We start from the raw sequence: 17862 nt of genomic DNA on the forward strand, positions 1-17862 counted from the left end.
TCATCCTCTCTTGATTGTATTTTAGCCCTTTTTTTTGGTGGTAAAGGAATTTTCCAGCAAGAAAAATAGAGCGGTTTCTCACAACAGTCACACATGGTTTTCAAAATTTTAATGAATCATATTTTCTCTCTAAACTAAAGCATGCAATTCTATTATTATTATTATTATTATTATTTCAAAATATACTTTATTTAAATTAAAAAAACTTTGATCACACGAAAATTTTGTTCGAATACTACATAGGGAAAGGAGAAAAACATCATATGGTGGTTTTGTTTACATATTGGAAACGCAGAAGAAAGAAGAAAGAAGAATGATGGAAATCTACTTGCAAATGATTGGTTGGAAGTGCGGTGGAGCACTTGGTTGTTTTCTTAATGAGAGAAACTATGGCTGATGAGTCTGAGCTTTGGCATGTCAATGTGGGAGACACTCTTGTTCCATCCATGTTCACCTGAATCCCCACAACAAATCTTCAGTCAAACCACTACTTCCCATAAAAGGAAACTATTTTCATTTTCCTTTCAATTCAAACACATACAATCCTCTTTCATCACTCATCACATACCAACAATATTTCTTCAAGATACAAACCAGAAATTATATAAAAGAAGAAATATTATATCCTTGTCCTATCTTCCATACCTTGAGCATTAACTGAGGCAGTCGGTTCCATGACTTTTATATGCCTTGCCTGCATGATATACGAAAATACAATGTTAATTAGTTAATTCTACTTTTTGTAATGTAGATTTGACTTTTGGCAGTTCTGAAATTTTTTATTTCACGGTGCACTTGGTAGACCAAAACGAATGTGGTGAATCTTGCAATGAAATAATTACATAGTTTATAGCATGGTTGCTTCAGTGCTGGATCATCACTTGATCCAGGAGGATCCTCTCCAAATATCATCTCACAACTCATGTCATCAAAATCTGCATATCAATACATAAATAAAACAATCACATTCTACTCATCCATTATTATTAGCAGATGTCTTAGTGGGATTTATTTAATCATTTTATTACAGGAATTCCCCTTCTCCAATACGAGGTCCTGTTCGTTTCACCAACTCAAATTCACATAAACAGAAATTACTGTCATTAATTTATTGTTGAGTCGACCATCATTATACAATTTCAATGATTTTGGTATGAGAATCAATATCTTATTTATGGAATATAACACTATCAATGAACACTACACTCATTACTTACTGTTATTATATGGTTTTAGATACAACTGAGGTATGGAACTAATACACTGTGCAGATGTGAAACTGTTTTCCCACAACACATTATTATAAATTCATTCATAAGTTTTTTTAGTGTTTTATTTAATCTAAAGCTCTAAAACAATATGTTCATAGCTTTTTCTTTATAAATACTCAACTTTTTTATTCCTATTCAATATAAAGTTTAAGTTTACATTTGGATTCTATATATCATATTGGTTTTGTATATTCTCAACTGAGTTTGGATGGATTTATTTGCACTTTTGTATCTTAGTGGTGTGTGCATGGGTCCTATATTGAAATCATGATTCTGACCCTAATACTAGTGGACTTATAGAGACCATGATTTTTAGTTGCTTATGAAATTTATTTATTTCTTTTCTTCATATCTTTCTGCGGAACTAACCAAAAAGAGATAATCTTTTATATATATACACTATGTTCCTGTTCATTTCTTCATTTCTTACATCTTGCAAAGATCAGGAACACATGATAATCATTTTTAAAAGAAAAATGTTATAAGATAGAACTCAATGAAGTATTATGTAAGGATTGACTATAACTGTACTTTGGTAGCTTCAATCACATTATAGTCCTTTTCAAAATGAGTATAAGTCAAACAAAATTAAATAATAACTGCAGTAAACTGATTAAAAGTCGAATAATAATATAGTAATAATAATAAAGATATATTGTGTCTGGAAAACCTACTTACTGGGTACCATGTTGACTGACATTCCCAGAGAGTCCTTTATAAAAGTTTGAGATGGCATTTTGCAGAGATTGATACACATGCCTACACAACTTGTCTCCTCTAAAAACCTACATAAATTTTGTCTGAGAGAGGAATAGAGAAGCAAAGAAAAGTAACATGTTTTGGCTATTTTGCTGAAACAATCATAAAATGATATATATTTATATAACAAGTGTTCTTTAAATACTAATTAGAATTTGATAAATACAACTTTATGCTGCGAATTATTGAATTTAATTGGAATTGACAATATTGTCATCAGGTTTTATAGACTTCTTCTATACTATAGTTGTTTTTTTAATTAATAATAACATATTCATATTATTCTTTACAAATAACTTGAGACTTAAATGCTTTTTTAAGTATATACCTATTTCAAGGAATAAGTGAGTGTTTTATTTTTTCCTTAAATTCTAAATAATATTATTAACATGATTATGAATTTTGACTTCGCATATTGATTATTTAAAATCCATCAATTATTTATTATCATAATATATATATATATATATATATATATATATATATATATATATATATATATATATATATATATAAAGTATAGACAAATTTTTTTATAAAAAATACAAATAAATATATGAAAATAAAGTTTTAAATTGTTTATTTTATGAATCAAAAACTGCTGTTAATAAAGATAAAACATTTAATAAATTGAAGACATAGCATTTTAATCATGAATAAGGTTGAAAATAAGTTAATATTTTATATTTCCACGTGTAAATAAAATAAAGATTAATATTTTTTATATAACTTTTCATTAAGAAATATAAACTTTTACAAATTATTTTAAAATATATATTTAAGATATATTTTTTATTGATAAATAATATAAAAAGTCTTCATCCTAAAAGTATAAACGAATTAAACTAAAAATGCAACAGAAATTAATATTTGAAAACTTTTAAAAGAAGAATCTAATTTGAAAGTTAGCAGTGGTCAGTATTCTCCATGTAATAATAATGATTTTGGTATTGAAAAAATAAATTGATGGTGACGATGATAATGATGATGGGAATAGAGAATAGAATGATGGAGAGAAGGTGAATCATAATTAGCAGATTGTGCGTCACCAAAATGTGCTGAAGGTGGGTGAATTGGGGGACCATTTTTTCGTTAAAGATGAACATCATATGAAAATGAAAATAAAAACACAAAGAAAAGAAACACGAAAAACAAACTTTTTTAGATTAAAAAAAAAACCTAACCTGCATTTTGGGATGTAGACTACATTTTTTTCACTTCTGCCGTTGACTTTCGATTCCCTCACCTATGAATGGTGAGATTAATGAGTTTTAATCCTTAAAAATTATTGTTAAATCGTTGTCGGAAAGTAAAAGGATGTCCATATAGGTCAATTAGCTTATTTATCATCTATACATTAATTTTAGTTTTAGATCACATCATAGTATGAAATTTCGACAAAACTGTATTTATCAACCACACAAGATAAAGAAATGTCAACTTTTTAAATAAAAATGATTATAATCTCATTAGTATGATAAATTTACGTCTAAAAAATATAAAAAGTATTTTATAGTGAAAATACTCTTATTATAGATTCTTTTATATATATTCTTTCTAATTTAACATTTATATCACAATGTATTAGTACATCTTTTTTCAAGCAACTGATAAACAATAATAGAAGAGTGATAAACTAAACATGCTATAATGTGAGTAATCGGTAAACAATCACAGAAGGGAGTGATAAATTGATATACAATAAATGTTATATAAATGTTAGGGTTAATATGTTTAAATGTTATATAAATTAAAATAAACTTAATTAAATTAAATTTAAGTAATTTATAAATTTGAGTGTTTTTAATTAATATTTTTATTACAAATTAGATTTATTGAGTGTTTAAAATATATTTTACTTTTGTTTAAGTATCATGTTGGTTGATTGTTTTCTCATCTCTAACTCAGTTATTAATCCGTTTATTCCTTCTTTAATATTTTTTGATTTGATGATCAATTTGTTTATTTCCTTCTCCAATAGTATATTGAGCAATAAGTTGATCAAGATTAAAGATGTGGAGTTGATCAACGTATTGAAAATAAAAAAGCAAAAATAATAAATAGATCATTCTGTTAATAGTAAAAATAAATAGTAAAATACTTAAATAAAAAAAATATATATTAAGCATGAATACATTTTTTAATTAAAATTTATAAGATATTTAAAATTTAATTAGACCATTAAACTACTGATAATAGAGAGAACGAGAAACACTTTAAATAGAAACTATTCTTAATTTTCACAATTCAACAATGTTTTATTTTCTCTTTTTAAAGATGCATTTCATTTACTCTTCATGAAATTACAAAGAAAAGTTATCTTAAATCATCTCAAGTATCACCCTTTTTTTCTCCCTATCTCTTTTATCCATGGATCTAAACTAAATTCAACAATTTAAATGCTAATAGTAAAAATAAATTTATTAATTTAAATTGTTAGCTATAAATATAAAATATGATTTATATATTTAAGATACATTTTATTATGATATATGTTTACAAATATTTATTTAGAATGATATATATATATATATATATATATATATATATATATATATATATATATATATATATATATATACACACACACATATATGTTTACATATATTATATTCAGACTGAAATATTATAAATTGATATTGTTAAAATAACCCGACTTACCCATAATCCATCCTAAAAAGCTAATAGGACGAAAATACGAATGGTTATTGTGAGTTTGAATTAGTCATGTGTCTTAAGTTTAAAACTTAGTTAATTACTGTATTTAAAATTTTGGATAGATATAGTTTTGATATCATAAATTTATAAAAAGAAATTATTTTACTCACAATTTAAAAAAAAAACATCGAATTTTGAAAAAGTAAAATATTTTCTTAAAACTATTTTTAGTCCTCCAAATCTAATTTTAAAGGAATAAAATTACTTTTTAATTAAAGAGACTTAACCTTTATAAATTTGGAGGACCAAAACACAATTTAGCTTAAATTTCAGCGACTAAAATCATGAAGAAATTTAAAATTTTATTTGATATCAAACTAATGATGTTTTAGTTTAGGTCATATTAAAAATATTTTAATCAAGATTAAAATGAAGAATTATAATCAATATTAAGTTAAGGATATCTTAGATTAAGGTGAATTGATTAAGATTAAGTTGAAATATCTTGATTGAGTTTAAGTAAATGGTGTGTTTGTTTCGGGACGCGGAAAGTTTGCGAGAAAATAAATGCATTTAAAGTATGAATTTCAAGAAATAAAATAATATTAAAACACTAAAAACCATAATTTAGTCGTCCTTTGAACTAACTTTCTTTATTGTTATTTAAAAACATTTGAAGGAAAAACACTATTCAAAAATTAAATATAATTACTAAAATTTTAAATTAATTTTATTATATATTGATAAATTAAAATGTAAGATATAATAATTAAATATTTGTAAATATATTTTATTATATAAAATAAACAATAAAAACAATTAATAAATAAAATGCATTTTTAGTAATAATAATAGGGTTAAATATGTTTTTGTTCCCTTAACTTTCAACGAAAATTGAACTAATTAGTCCCTCTTCAAAACTTTGACCTAATTTAGTTCCCAAACTTTTGAAATGTGTGAATTTAATCCTTTTAACTAAATTTTGTTAGGTTTATTTGAGTTGTTTATACCGTTTGACACATTTTTGTTTCAATGTTCACTAAGAAATGCCTTTGAAACATGAAATAAAGTTAATAAAATTTGGTTAAAAGGACTAAATTCACACATTTTTAAAGTTTGGGGACTAAATTAGTCCAAAGTTTTGAAGAGGAACTAATTCCAATTTTCGCTGAAAGTTAAGGGACCAAAAACATATTTAACCATAATAATATCATTTCATTTTATTTTAATATAATTTCATGGATAATTTTTTTTTATTTTAAATATAATAACTTATATTTTATTTTAACATAATTTACAATAACAATATTTTATTTCAAAATAAATTTAAACACTAGAATAAAATTATATTTTATCAATTATTATATTTTTTTAATCTATTACACAATCACAGCGTTCATAAATTTTTATAAATTTTTATAAATTTTCTTCTCATTTCTTACCATCTTTCTCTTAATTAAAACAATTTCACATTTGTCTTCTTTTTCTCTCAAATCCATCTTAAAAAAATAAATACACAAAATAAGGTTTATAAGTGACATTAATGTTAAGATATTCTAAATAGGCAAAGGTGAAAATATTTTATTTGCGAAGAAGCAAAAATTATTTTAATTGTGGTTGAGTTGAAGATATTATGGTTGAAGTCAGTTTGAAATTACTCTAAATATGGTCGAATGAAAAATATTAGAGTTGAGGTTGAGTACAAAACAATTAAATAAATCAACCTAAAATTGGAAGTTATGATAAATAAATTAAAAAAATTACTTTGATCGATGTTGAATTCAAAATAATATTTGGTGAAGATGAAGTTAAAAATACTTTGATTGAAATTGCATTAAAGATACATATAAGTTGAAATTTTACTGAAGGATGAATTGAAACTATTTTAAATGAGAGTACAGTAAAGATTAAGTTGAATTTAATCTCCTCAATGTGAAGGTGGAGATCTTTTGAGCCATGTTGAAATTATTATGATAAATTTCAAATGAAAAATATTCTTTAGAAAAAAATAAAATTACTTTTGATCAGCAAAATAGTTTAAAATATTTTAACTAAATATGAGTTAAATATATTTTTATAAATCTATTGAGTAGAAAATATTTGTAAAAGAGTTCTAAATTGTGACTTGTTTTCCTTAAATCTTAATCCAAACTCCTATAACGAGTTAGAAGCTTTTAAACTTATTAAATAGAAACAAATTAATTACGGCCGTTAATTATAGCAAATGATATGGAATAATAGATTAGTCCAAGAGAGAAAAACGACCTCTAATTATAACTATAATACCTCCTACAATACTAAATATTGTATATATTGCTTCTCTCGGGCTGCTAATGCAAATGATTATGGTGAACTAATTATAAAGACCAGTTTGACACTGTTTCAAACTATGTAAAAGAATAACTTAAAGTAATCATATTTCATATTCATGATATAAAATAAGGAAAATAAAATTATCAATATGATAAAAAATACAAAAAACTTTAATACTCTATACCAATCATTTTATGATAGAAAATCAGAGAGAGTACTTGCGCTTTTTTTCTTTCTTATAAAATAATCCTTTTTGGATAATGATGTTTTGAATTCGCTTTTAATTTTATTTGATATTATTTATTTTATAAATTGAAAATTTTAATTATTATTTTATTTTTATAATGAATTGTCAAACGATTATTCTTTTTTATGGAAAATAATATTTTTCCTAAAATAGGTATTTTTCTCCTTATTCTTCAATACTTGCTCTACACCTGTTTGTATTTATGTATTTTCTTTGAATTAAAGGCCTTCCTTCTCCTAGGCTTTTTAAATATTATTGAGAAACAAGTGAGATAAAACCACAGAAAAGTACAAACTAAAATGTCAATTGTTAAACGAGAAATAAATAAAAAGTAGTCTGAATTGTTTACCTTGCAAGGCCCGACTAACCAGGCAAAGAACAAAGTGGTGAAAACGGCAAAATATTCCCGTGAGAGTTTAGATGCTGGTGGTAGCACTGTCTTTATCTACCATTCCTCGTATACAACAAACACAAAACATTCATCCTTGAAAATCACAATGCTCAACAATTCAAATTAAAACCATGCCACAAAACATAACATGAATAAGCCATTTGTCACAAAATAGCATAAATCTAATAAGCTAAAAACAAAGGCAGCTTCTACAGAGCAACGAATAATTCCCAAAATTTCCTTCCCATAGAGAAACTCCACGAATGGCTTATTTCGTTGTTCAAACTTTAAAATAGAAGAAGGAAAACACGAGAGCTAGGCTCCAGAATCTTGCAACCCAAGCTTACATTATGTTACCTTTTTATTCAGTTCCTCAATGCAAACTGTGCTTTTATTGTCAGATTCACTAAAGTTGCGGTGTCATACACAAGACAAGAAGATCAAATGTTTGAAATCAAAATTCCAATACAATGAATAGCGAGTAACGAACTCACGAATGAAAGTATTGGCCTGGGGAAGGCTCTGTCCAAAGCTTGGATGATAACCTCTTGCTGCCCAATAGGGTCAAATTTGTGTTTAGCCACAGTAGCTGCTTCGACCAAGCTCTCATACCCACTCTTGTTGTTGCTGAGTCCTGCAAAAATCAAAAGCTGTAGGAAATTCTCTCCTTCAAAGAAACTATAGCAGAGTGGCAAAAGGGTATGCACCTGTGGCTTCTTGAACGCTTTTTGAAAGATGGTTTATTGCTAAACGATCAAACAAGTTATCGTTGTAGGCATTAGTTTTTCTTGGTTCTTCCGTAATACTCTCTGAAGGTCTTCTGAGCATTGCAACGGCACAAGGGTGTTCTGGTTTACGTTTGGTGTGGTTCCAATGAGTTGAACACAGTGCTGAACTCTTGTTCAGCCTAAAGCAATTTGCAACCATTTTTGAATGTTATGAGTTTGGAGTGAGAGAAAAATAAGGAATGGTGGTTGTTGTTTAAGAATGTCAACAGAGGAAGAAATGAGAGGCAGATATAAGAAGAAAGAGTGTGTGAATAGCACGTCTCACACAGTTCCTGCTATAGATTCCGGTCTTGGCATTTCCTTACTATATTAGATGCTTTCTTCTGTCGGCTTCGGATTACATATAATTCACATCAAACATACTTTTATTTTATTACACGGCCTAAGTGTCAAAACTTATTCCATGTTTATACAAACACTAAAAAATTCACGTCATAAAATGTTGAAAAGTCGTACATAGAACATACAAGAAAAATCCCTAAAATTACTGTGGGCATGGAGAGGCTTAAAAATGCTCTGAAACTCAAAGTAACTAAAAACGATACTGAACAGACTTAGTTTTTTCCAGATATTCCTGTTGTGTAATTTAGTTTTATTTCAAATTTCTCGGATCTAGATGAGGACACTTGTAATATTGTTATCCACAGCAATTTAGGTTTAATATTGTACTCTTCGTCGACAATCATCAATAAAAAATATCTGTCTTTACTTTATTCTCTGTAACTCACAAGCAAGATTTTGGAATTTTTCATTAGCATGAATTTTAGTACTCCAAAAAATCGACTTAAAGTCATTACCCGCAATCAACTAATCGCATTAGAAATTTTAAAGTACTTGAAAATAAGAGAAAAAAAAGCATTTATTAAAAGAGACATATTTATTCTAAATATATATATTTCTAGTGAAATGAAAAAGAAATAATAGAATTATAACTTTTAATTATACTTACATAAAAGGACGTAATGTCTTTTCTCCTTCTCACCAGAGGAATTTTTATTGTGCATCTCTCCACTATTATTTTCTTTGATTTATCTATTTATCTGCTAGACAAAATAATGAATATATTTTTTCTTTCTTTTTTTTTCATTGTTTAAGTCGGTAAATAAAAGTAATTTATTTAACAACATAGATCTAGAAGCTCCAGAGTCAATTTCCACATAAATAAAAGTTGCAATTTTAAAGTTTATTATAGGATGTAACACAATCAACTCTAAAATTCAAAAAGAATCAAAAACAAAAAACTTAGTCACAAAACCACACAGGTCTACCCGGACACGGAAAATCTAACAACTAATTTAGTAGACTTACACACTTTAAACTTAGAATTATCACAATTGCAAGATTTGAATGAAATAACCTTTATTGAGTGGTCATAAATTCAATCCAAATTCAGTTCAAATATAATATTTGGATCAGATGTGTGAATCTAAATCCACCTCATCCACAAAACTAATTCAGATTTTATAAATCCAAATCCAGGTACTTAATTCAGTTTTAAATCCAAATTATATATATATATATATATATATATATATATATATATATATATATATATATATATATATATATATATATATCAGTGTCACGTACCTTCCGTTTTAAAATTTGGCCATTCCAATTTCAAACAAAGCTCCCAAATTGTTGTTCTTTCAAACTAAAACAAGTGTTTCTTCTTACGCCTCTCCACAATTCTGTTTCTTTCTGTACCTCCACATCTTTCTAAAATTCTAAAAATATCCTTTGCATTTCAAAAAAATCTTATACTTCACCTTTTTTGCTTCAACGATATAGAGAGAAATGTGTAGAGGTGCATGAAAAAGCACTCCCAGTCCAATCGGATCCAGACAACAATCTTTTTTAATCACATTCGAGCTGTACCCATTCGTTCCAAAAAAAAACACTTGAAAGCAAAGGTGAGAACCCCTGCCAATTTAGATTGGAAATTTTAATGTTCCACTTCTTAAAATCATACATAAATTTACGGAAATCAGATCTGGAAAATCAATCTTTAATACATCAGAGCACGGACCAAAAATGAAACAGTTTGATCCAAGCAAATCTTTAATACATCAGAGTTGTGAATTTTGGTTCCTCAAGCGAGTGACTAGGAGACCAATAATTTTACATACTTAACGTGGTTGAAGGGTTTATCTGAAACTGGTATGAGCTTTGTAATCCAAGCAATTGGCCATGACACAGTTGCAATTCCAATACAAATTCCCCATTGCTCCCATGTTAATCTCTCTGTATCAGCAAACTTCCTTAAAAGTTCCACCATCACAACTTGAAGAACAAGGGTAATCCCCACAATTCCAAGAAACAAATGGTTTCTGTGAAGGCCTCGGAATACATTTAGTTTCTCCATATTTCTAGAGTTGAACTCGTTGAATACTTGGCAGAGAACAAAAGTATTAAAAATTAGACTACCCTTTACCTCCTCTCTAACATTAAAGATTGACTCTCCGTTGAATTGTAAAACCAGGATGACAACAATCTGATATAAAGCTTGAGCTAAAAGGTTTCTCCACATAATATTAGTAATAAGAGGCTCAGTCCTACCTACTGGCTTTTTCTCCATTAACTCCTTTGTAGGTCTTTCTGTTGCCAGTGCCAACGCTCCTAGCGTATTCATAATCAGATTTATCCATAAAAGTTGACCTGTTGTCAGGGGAACATCTCTCGAAGTAACGGCTGCAATAAAATTTATCACCAGAGCTGTGACATTTACGGTTAGTTGAAACTGTATGAACTTTTGGATGTTGTTGTAAACACATCTTCCCCACCTTAAAACAGTGGCAACAGAACTGAAGTTGTCATCTAAGATGACAATGTCAGAATTCTCCTTGGCAACTTCAGTTCCTTGGATCCCCATAGAAAGTCCAACGTCAGCTTCTTTCAAAGCAGGTGCGTCATTTGTGCCATCTCCTGTGACTGCAACAACATGACCTTTCTTTTTCAAGCACTGCACCATCAAATGTTTGTCCAAAGGGGATGATCTTGCCATCACGCGGATCTTCTCTACTCTCTCCATTCTCTCTTCTTCAGAATAATTCCTGAATTCCACACCCTCCACCACTTCTCCCGCACTCACATGGCCATCAAAGTCTAATATTCCGCATTCTGTTGCTATTGCTTTTGCTGTGAATATGTTATCACCTGTGATCATCTTCACACTAACTCCTCCATGTTTACACATTTCGACAGCCTCCTTGGCGTCGGGTCGGCATGGATCCTTGAGGCCAACAATACCTAGCAAGGTCAAGCCATCTTTTCTAAGGATTTGGTGTGCTTTCTCCTTATCATTATAATCAATATCTTCTGAAATCTGCTTGTGAGCAAAAGCAATACATCTAAGGCTGCTAGCAGCCATGCCTTCAATTATATTTTCAAGTTTGCTCCGCTCTTCATCAAGGGACTTCTCTATGCCGTTATTGTCAATATAATTTGAACACATTGCAAGTATAATCTCTGCAGCACCTTTCCAGTGAACGTGAACTGTGTTGTTAGTCTCCTTCCTTATTGCGACGCCACTTCGTTTCTTTTCAGAGTTAAACGTTTCAACATGGAGAACTTCGTGTGTGCGCTTCAGTTCATCCATGTCCATGCCTAAATCTGACACGGCCCACAAGAGTATAGCTTTCTCTGTTGGGCTGCCAGAAATTTCAGGTTCAGATATTGATGAAGATTTATAGATACTTCCAGTTGTGTTGAGGCCAACTCCTTGCTGGAATAATTCAAGAACTTTAGGGGCCATTGCATTGGAAAACTTTTCCGCGAGATTTTGCGGGCCAAGCCAAAACTTGGTGACTCTCATTTGATTCAAGGTTAAGGTACCAGTTTTATCCGTGCAAATAACTGTAGCCGATCCCATGGTTTCGCAAGCAGAAAGTGTCCTCACCATTGCATGGTCTGCCATCATTCTTCTCATGGGGAGAGCAAGACTGAGAATGACGACCAACGGCAGACCCACTGGGATTACCACCACCACAATTGTCACTGCAGCAGCGATAATCCTCACAACCGCATTGAAAATGTCGTTTATATCAGTTTTACTCCCCTGGAACTCTGTATTCCCTTCATTATCTTGTGTGTTTCCAGTGAAATAACGAAATAACAAGACTCTGAAAACAAGAAAAGCGACTCTGAGGCCTACCCTTCCAACAGAAGAGGCTAACTTGTCAAGGCGAGCCTGTAATGGTGTCCTTTCGTTGGTGTCTCGCGATATCGAGCTCATCATTTCACCCCATGCTGTGTTGGTTCCCACAGATGTCACTAGCATCTGAGCATATCCATCGACCACTTTTGCACCACACAACAAGAAAGGGCTTCTCGAAGACTCAATTTCTACATGATCGCTCTCACCTGTCATACTGGATTCATCCACTACCAAAGAATGGCCTCTCAAGAACAATCCATCAGCTGGAATCTGATCACCAATCGTACGGGATGCAATATCTCCCACTACAACATCAAAGATGGATATCTGTTGTCGCCTTCCATTTCTCACTACTTCTACTTTGATGTCGTTGCTTATCTTTGACAATTTGTCAAACTGTCTCTCTTGTCTGATGTTGCTGAGTGCGGTAACAACCACCACCAGAAACACTGCTACAAATATACTCCCTCCTTCATACCAGCCTTCCCCCGGGCCATGTTCTTTTATGCCAAAACCAAGGGAAAGACCGGCGCAAACAAGAAGGATAATGATAGTAGTGTCATTGAAAGCTTCCAGCACAAAACTCATTAAAGACTTAGGCGGGGGCCTCTGGTAAGTGTTGGAACCGAATACTTGAATACGTTTGGCAACATCATCATGGCTGCCAGTGATTCCCTTTGCTGGAATGGTTCCAAGAATGTTTGTAACACCTTCAACTCCTCCAAACTCTGTAAAGGCTGACAAGTTTTTGTCCTTGACCATACTGGTAATCCGGACCTTGTCAACATCAGGAACCAAAGAATAACGATTGGTTCCATGTTGCGGAATCATGGGCTCGATTATTTCTAGAGTACTGCTGTAATTTGAAGATCGGGCTTGGACGAGCTCAGAGTAATGATGGGTGTTTGTATTTCTCTTAGACATGACTTCTTTGGCCAAGGCAAGCATGACTCGCCTAGAATAAATTGCTGTATAAGCAAAACGCCATCTCTCTTTGGCTATGTTGATCATGGAATCAGCAGAAGATCTTAGGCCAAAAAGATAGAAGGAAAGAACTAGATTATGACTCAAAGCTGGCTGTCTTATTTATGACAAACGTATGGTAATATTTCGTACCAGAGGACCATAGAGGCAATTTCCGAGTAGCTTCCTAACATATGTTTATCTTTTTTATTTACAGTCCAATTTAGTCAAACTTTTAAAAGAAACCCTCCGGGTACCTACTTTGCTAAGAACCAATTCACATTTGTAGACCATTCTTATTGCATTCACGACTGAGCTAACCGATTTATATTTTATTTCATGAACTTGAACATAAGCAAAATTTCAACCATTATTGATGATGTTTTATGACTTTAAATGTGTCTAGTTTTTGTATAACACAAAACAGACTAAGAAACCATACAAAAAAACAAACTTGTCTTGTCATCCATATTTATGTTATCTTAGAAATCATGACTTTTGTGGTCTCTCTTTTCGTATTTTTTCTTTTTCTGTATTTTTAGTAAAGATTGCTATTATTGAATAGGAATGCATCACTATTCTTTCTTCGTTAATTTTCTTTTCTTTTGCCCTTCATTACAGGGTAACCATAATCACTATTGCTATTCATTTCATATCCTAGAATTTTAGGAACACTTACTCAGTTAAATCTTAACAAAAATTAGGATTTAATTGAAATTTTTTTAAATTAAATAATTGAAAAAAAAATTATAATCAAATGAATTTTTTTAGCCTTTTTTTTTCTTTTTTTTAACAATTTTTTGCAATCTCATTATTTTAGTCCAAAACAAGTTATTTCAATTACGTCAACCCCGACAATATATTTACTTACTGGATTTATGTTACGTTAGAATCTTTCCATATTATTGGAAAAAAAAAAAAGATACCCGTCAATTTTCAACAAAGTAGAATATATTTTATTAGCATTGTATATATATTATTGAAAAAAAAATATCAAAAGATAAAATATATCGAAAATAACAAATATCAGTTGGTAATAAATTGATGAATTACCGACAATAAATATCCGTCAATAATTTTGTTGTTGTAATCATTACTGACAGATATAGATTATTAGTAATTATCACATATATATTCATAGGTAATTATTAAAGGATAATAGTCAATAATAATTATCAAAAGATATATCTAATAGTATATTTGTTGATAAGTGTCAAGACAAAAACTAATGGAATTTGTATTTTGCTTATTCCACATTCATATTATTATTAAATATGCACAATTTGTATCTAAACAATCAAGGATATCGAGATACATCTTGGACTTCATAGTGAAAGGTTTATCTAATTTAAGCTTCCTTAAAAGAGTAAGGTTAGACTGCAAACGATTGGACCTTTATGTCATTCAATTTGGTCCACGTTAAATAATTCCAAATTTCCTTTCTCCTAAAAAAAATTATAATGTAAATGGATGAATGTAAGCTTTGATACTATGAAAAATGCAACAAATTTAATAAAATTGAATTATACTATATTTTTATTGTAACATTTTAAATACATTATTTATAAAAATATTAATTTTTTTAAAAAAAAACTTTTAATCCATAAATAAATAATAAAGTTTAAAAAATCTTTTAGATGAAGAAATAAATGGTAAAATGACATTCATATTAGTACAACACAAACAATTGAATTCGCTAAAAGTACTACAAGTGATAGAGTCAATGTTAGTGAGGTAGAAAGGCAGATGAGTGTAGTGTGGGTAGAGTTGTTAAATAAAACTATTATCTATTCTCTAAAACAAAATTGTTGGCCCATATGCAAACAATATGCACGGAGGAGAAAGTACTTTTTTAAAATGCTCTGAAACTCAAAATTACTGAAAAAAACACTGGACAGACTTAGTTTTTTCTAGATATTTTCCTGTTATTTAGTTTTATTTCAAATTCCTCGGATCTAGATGAGGACACTTGTACTATTTTTATCCACAGCAATTTAGGTTTAATATTGTACTCTTCGTCGACAATCATCAATAAAAAAATATCTGTCTTTATTTTATTCTCTGTAACTCAAACAATATATAGTTTTTAGCATTTTTCAATAGCATGAATTTTATTACTCTAAAAAATCAACTTGAAGTTATTACCCGCAATAGTACCTCATTAGCAACTTCTTTGTATAAAGAAGACAGAGCAGGTAGAAAGGAAATATAGAAAAATATAAAATACAAAAAGTAGGTAAATTTTTCAAGTATTTGGATTAAAAAATATAAGAGAAAAAAACGAGCATTTATTCACATATGAAGGAGAAATAATAAAATTATAACTTATAATTATACTTATGTAAAATTTCGCTTCTCCTTCTCACCAAAGGATTTCTATTGTTCACCTCTCTGCTATTATTTTCTTTGCTTTATCTGTTTATCTGCTACACAAAATAATGAATATAACTTTTCTTCAATTTCTCTTTTTCCAATTTCTATTGAACCATAGTAAATACATCCTAATAACAAGAACCATTTTTTAAAAAATATTTACAATTCTCTCTTTTTTGTTTAAGATGGAAACGGCAAAGATAGACCACGTATGATCCTCACATAGTTCAGTCAAACAAAAAAAAAGTACAAATAATAATTAAAATAGATCTAGAAGCTCCAGAGTCAATTTCGACATAAACATAAGTTGTAATTTTCAAGTTTATTATCGTGATACTAGAATAAGGATGTAACATAATCAACTCTAAAATTCAAAATAATCCATAACAAAAATTAGTCACAAAACCGGACAGTTCTACACTGACACTGAAAATCTAACAATCAAGAAAACTTGTCACTTATTGGGCAAGATTCTTCCCCCTTTTATTTTGATGAACCGAGTCCACTAAATTGCTAGTAGTAATAGTTAATAATATTGCACGACTCTATTAAAATATAACAAGCAAAAAACCAGAGAGTTGAATGAGTAGTCAGAAAAACAAATCACTTGCTAAAGCTAAAACAAAGAACTCATTAAATCCAACAGCATTACAATTCCAGGAGTAGTACATCAACCAAGTTAAAGACAGATAGAATGATCATTTACACTCTAACATTAACATCTTGTTCTTAAGAAACAGAGAATAAAATCTAGTACCTAACTAACACACAACCTGATGGTAAATAAAGAGACAGATTAAAGGAAAAGTAAAGAGGAAATTGAGTCTCATTCTTTGGCAGCCTTGTTGATCAAGGACTTGTGGATGTGAGGGATGACACCACCACCAGCAATGGTCCCTTTGATGAGGGTGTCAAGTTCCTCGTCTCCCCTGATAGCCAGCTGCAAGTGTCTGGGTGTGATCCTCTTCACCTTCAGATCCTTGCTTGCATTCCCAGCCAACTCCAGAACCTCAGCAGTCAGATATTCCAGAATTGATGCCAAGTATACTGCAGCAGTTGCCCCCACACGTCCATTGGCTTGCACCCTTTGCTTCAACTGCCTGTGGATACGCCCCACTGGAAACTACAGCCACAAAAACAAAATCAAAATAATTCAAACCGTACATCAAACCATCTCAACAAAATCCAGGATTTTATCACAGATCTTTGATTTAAACTTAACTGTGGGCATTATACACAAAAAATTTCCAACAATCCCCAAACATTTCAATTGCTATCAAAAACTATAATTTTGAAGAAAGAAAGAACAAAAAACTCAACCTTTCTTTTAGATCGTGATATAATTCTAGTCAAGTCAGGAATTTAAAGAGTAAATTCTTTTTTCAAGACTCAATTTTGGGACTTTCTTATACACATATGTCTCCTATGAACAAAAGGAACGCAAAAGGAATAATTATTACTATAAAAAAAAACTTAATTTTCATCATCTGACACTGTTCTGAAAGAATTTCCCTCACCAATAGATAATTAAAAATAAAACAACAAAAGTTGCTTGCTTTGTGGTTAAGAACAGGATGTGGGCAAAGAAACTTCCACAACAGTCAGGAGAACACAAATCAGATCTAACATATACCATAGGTGTGACCAATGAAATCAAGTCAAAATAAGTTGCGTAGATGATGTTTTCAATTGAAAACTAAGGCAATTCCGGAACGGAAAAACAAAATCTGAAGAAAAAGGAAAATAGTTTACCTGGATCCCAGCACGGGATGAACGAGAGACAGGCCTTTTCTTATCCTTGTCTTTGTCCTTGTTGGCAGCGGTGGTTTTCCCAGCCACGAGCCCCTTCCCTCCTTTTCCCGCCATTGACACAGAGAGAAACCTAGAAAACCAAAGCAAAAGAAGGATGCTGAAATAGTGACTGTGGTTGAATGCGAAAGCTA

The 17862-nt window shown here is 30.1% G+C and overlaps 2 protein-coding genes and 1 pseudogene across 4 annotated transcripts; all 3 read right to left on the minus strand.

Annotated features, from left to right (window-relative positions):
• Positions 1-222: 222 nt before the first annotated feature.
• Positions 223-8882, minus strand: D27 (beta-carotene isomerase D27-like protein). 3 transcript variants are annotated; one of them, XM_047310828.2, is made up of 8 exons: positions 8347-8844; positions 8134-8273; positions 7598-7693; positions 3215-3276; positions 1950-2056; positions 843-935; positions 646-694; positions 223-454 (listed from the first exon to the last, which is right to left on the minus strand). In XM_047310828.2, exons 1-7 carry the CDS (start codon positions 8564-8566, stop codon positions 654-656), a joined length of 759 nt encoding a protein of 252 aa, XP_047166784.1. In that variant the 5' UTR covers positions 8567-8844; the 3' UTR covers positions 223-454; positions 646-653. The 3 variants fall into 3 exon arrangements, 2 of the variants coding, with proteins under 2 accessions (XP_047166784.1, XP_087971643.1); XM_088115517.1 differs by lacking the exon at positions 843-935 and having other exon boundaries at positions 8347-8882; XR_015786735.1 differs by lacking the exon at positions 223-454 and having other exon boundaries at positions 1946-2056; positions 8347-8882.
• Positions 8883-10421: 1539 nt separating this feature from the next.
• LOC124835821 (calcium-transporting ATPase 12, plasma membrane-type pseudogene) lies at positions 10422-13807 on the minus strand (annotated as a pseudogene).
• A 2723-nt stretch (positions 13808-16530) lies between these two features.
• Positions 16531-17855, minus strand: LOC124835818 (histone H2A variant 1-like). Its single transcript, XM_047310818.2, has 2 exons — positions 17672-17855; positions 16531-17042 (listed from the first exon to the last, which is right to left on the minus strand). The coding sequence occupies exons 1-2, from the start codon at positions 17783-17785 to the stop codon at positions 16746-16748; spliced, it is 411 nt and encodes a 136-aa protein (XP_047166774.1). The 5' UTR covers positions 17786-17855; the 3' UTR covers positions 16531-16745.
• Positions 17856-17862: the final 7 nt, after the last annotated feature.

This window comes from Vigna umbellata, chromosome 5 (assembly GCF_029865625.1).
Source record: "Vigna umbellata cultivar VRB3 chromosome 5, Vumbellata_1.0, whole genome shotgun sequence".
NCBI classification, from domain to species: domain Eukaryota; kingdom Viridiplantae; phylum Streptophyta; class Magnoliopsida; order Fabales; family Fabaceae; genus Vigna; species Vigna umbellata.

Excerpts from the sequence above, each read along its gene's own strand:
- D27 (XM_047310828.2), bottom strand. The coding sequence starts at position 8,566 with ATGGTTGCAAATTGCTTTAGGCTGAACAAGAGTTCAGCACTGTGTTCA. Across the intron at positions 3,277-7,597 it reads GGTTAGTCGGGCCTTGCAAG|GTGAGGGAATCGAAAGTCAA; the intron begins GTAAACAATTCA and ends CACCATTCATAG. Across the intron at positions 695-842 it reads GCAACCATGCTATAAACTAT|GCAAGGCATATAAAAGTCAT; the intron begins GTAATTATTTCA and ends TATATCATGCAG.
- LOC124835818 (XM_047310818.2), bottom strand. The coding sequence starts at position 17,785 with ATGGCGGGAAAAGGAGGGAAGGGGCTCGTGGCTGGGAAAACCACCGCT. Across the intron at positions 17,043-17,671 it reads CATCCCGTGCTGGGATCCAG|TTTCCAGTGGGGCGTATCCA; the intron begins GTAAACTATTTT and ends TTGTGGCTGTAG.